At 52.0% G+C, this 544-nt stretch overlaps 1 protein-coding gene across 1 annotated transcript in view; it reads left to right on the forward strand.

Annotated features, from left to right (window-relative positions):
• Positions 1 to 117: 117 nt before the first annotated feature.
• EMH_0094180 (uncharacterized protein) overlaps positions 118 to 544 on the forward strand; it is a gene marked incomplete at both ends in the record, with an annotated part of 1,374 nt that continues 947 nt past the window's right edge. Inside the window, one exon of the mRNA XM_013502067.1 lies at positions 118 to 478. Within this exon, the coding sequence (XP_013357521.1) occupies positions 118 to 478 (361 nt within the window). The remainder of the gene's footprint in view (positions 479 to 544) is intronic.

Consider the following 544-nt stretch of genomic DNA (forward strand, 5'->3'; position numbering starts at 1 on the left):
AGATAGGAGTAGCTTTGTTTTTGTAGAAAGTGTAGGGGTGCGTTGCTCACCGAATATAGTTATGACCCCTAAGGCGGAGACTTTGAGTTGTGACTTTGGCTTTCCCTTCTCTGGTAGATGCTTCGTGAGCCGGAGAAGCTCCAACTGCTTCACATCTCGTTGGTGCGCGAATACTTAGCGCTGGATCTGTTGCCGGCGAAGATAGCCTACAGCCAAGAACAGATTGCATTTAGGAACCAGGATGCTGCTCACGGAGATTCTCTTTCACCTGGAGGCAGCGCCAGGTTAAATAGGCCAGGTGAAGCATCGCAGCAGTCGCCATTGGAGGGACGACCGAACCGGCGTGTGGATAAGATGCTCTGCTGCCCAGCCGAGACAGAGCGCGCTATCGACGACTTCGTCATCTTCTGTTTCTTGGCGGGGAATGACTTCCTGCCGCATACGTTTTCCACGGACATTGGGGAAAAAGGGCTCGATAGTATGATTCTCTGCTATGGGCGTTTCTTAGCCGTAGGTGTTCGCCTTCAGCTGCAGTTGTGTTCTT

This window comes from Eimeria mitis, genomic scaffold, assembly GCF_000499745.2.
Source record: "Eimeria mitis Houghton genomic scaffold, Emh_scaff8206, whole genome shotgun sequence".
NCBI lineage: Eukaryota > Apicomplexa > Conoidasida > Eucoccidiorida > Eimeriidae > Eimeria > Eimeria mitis.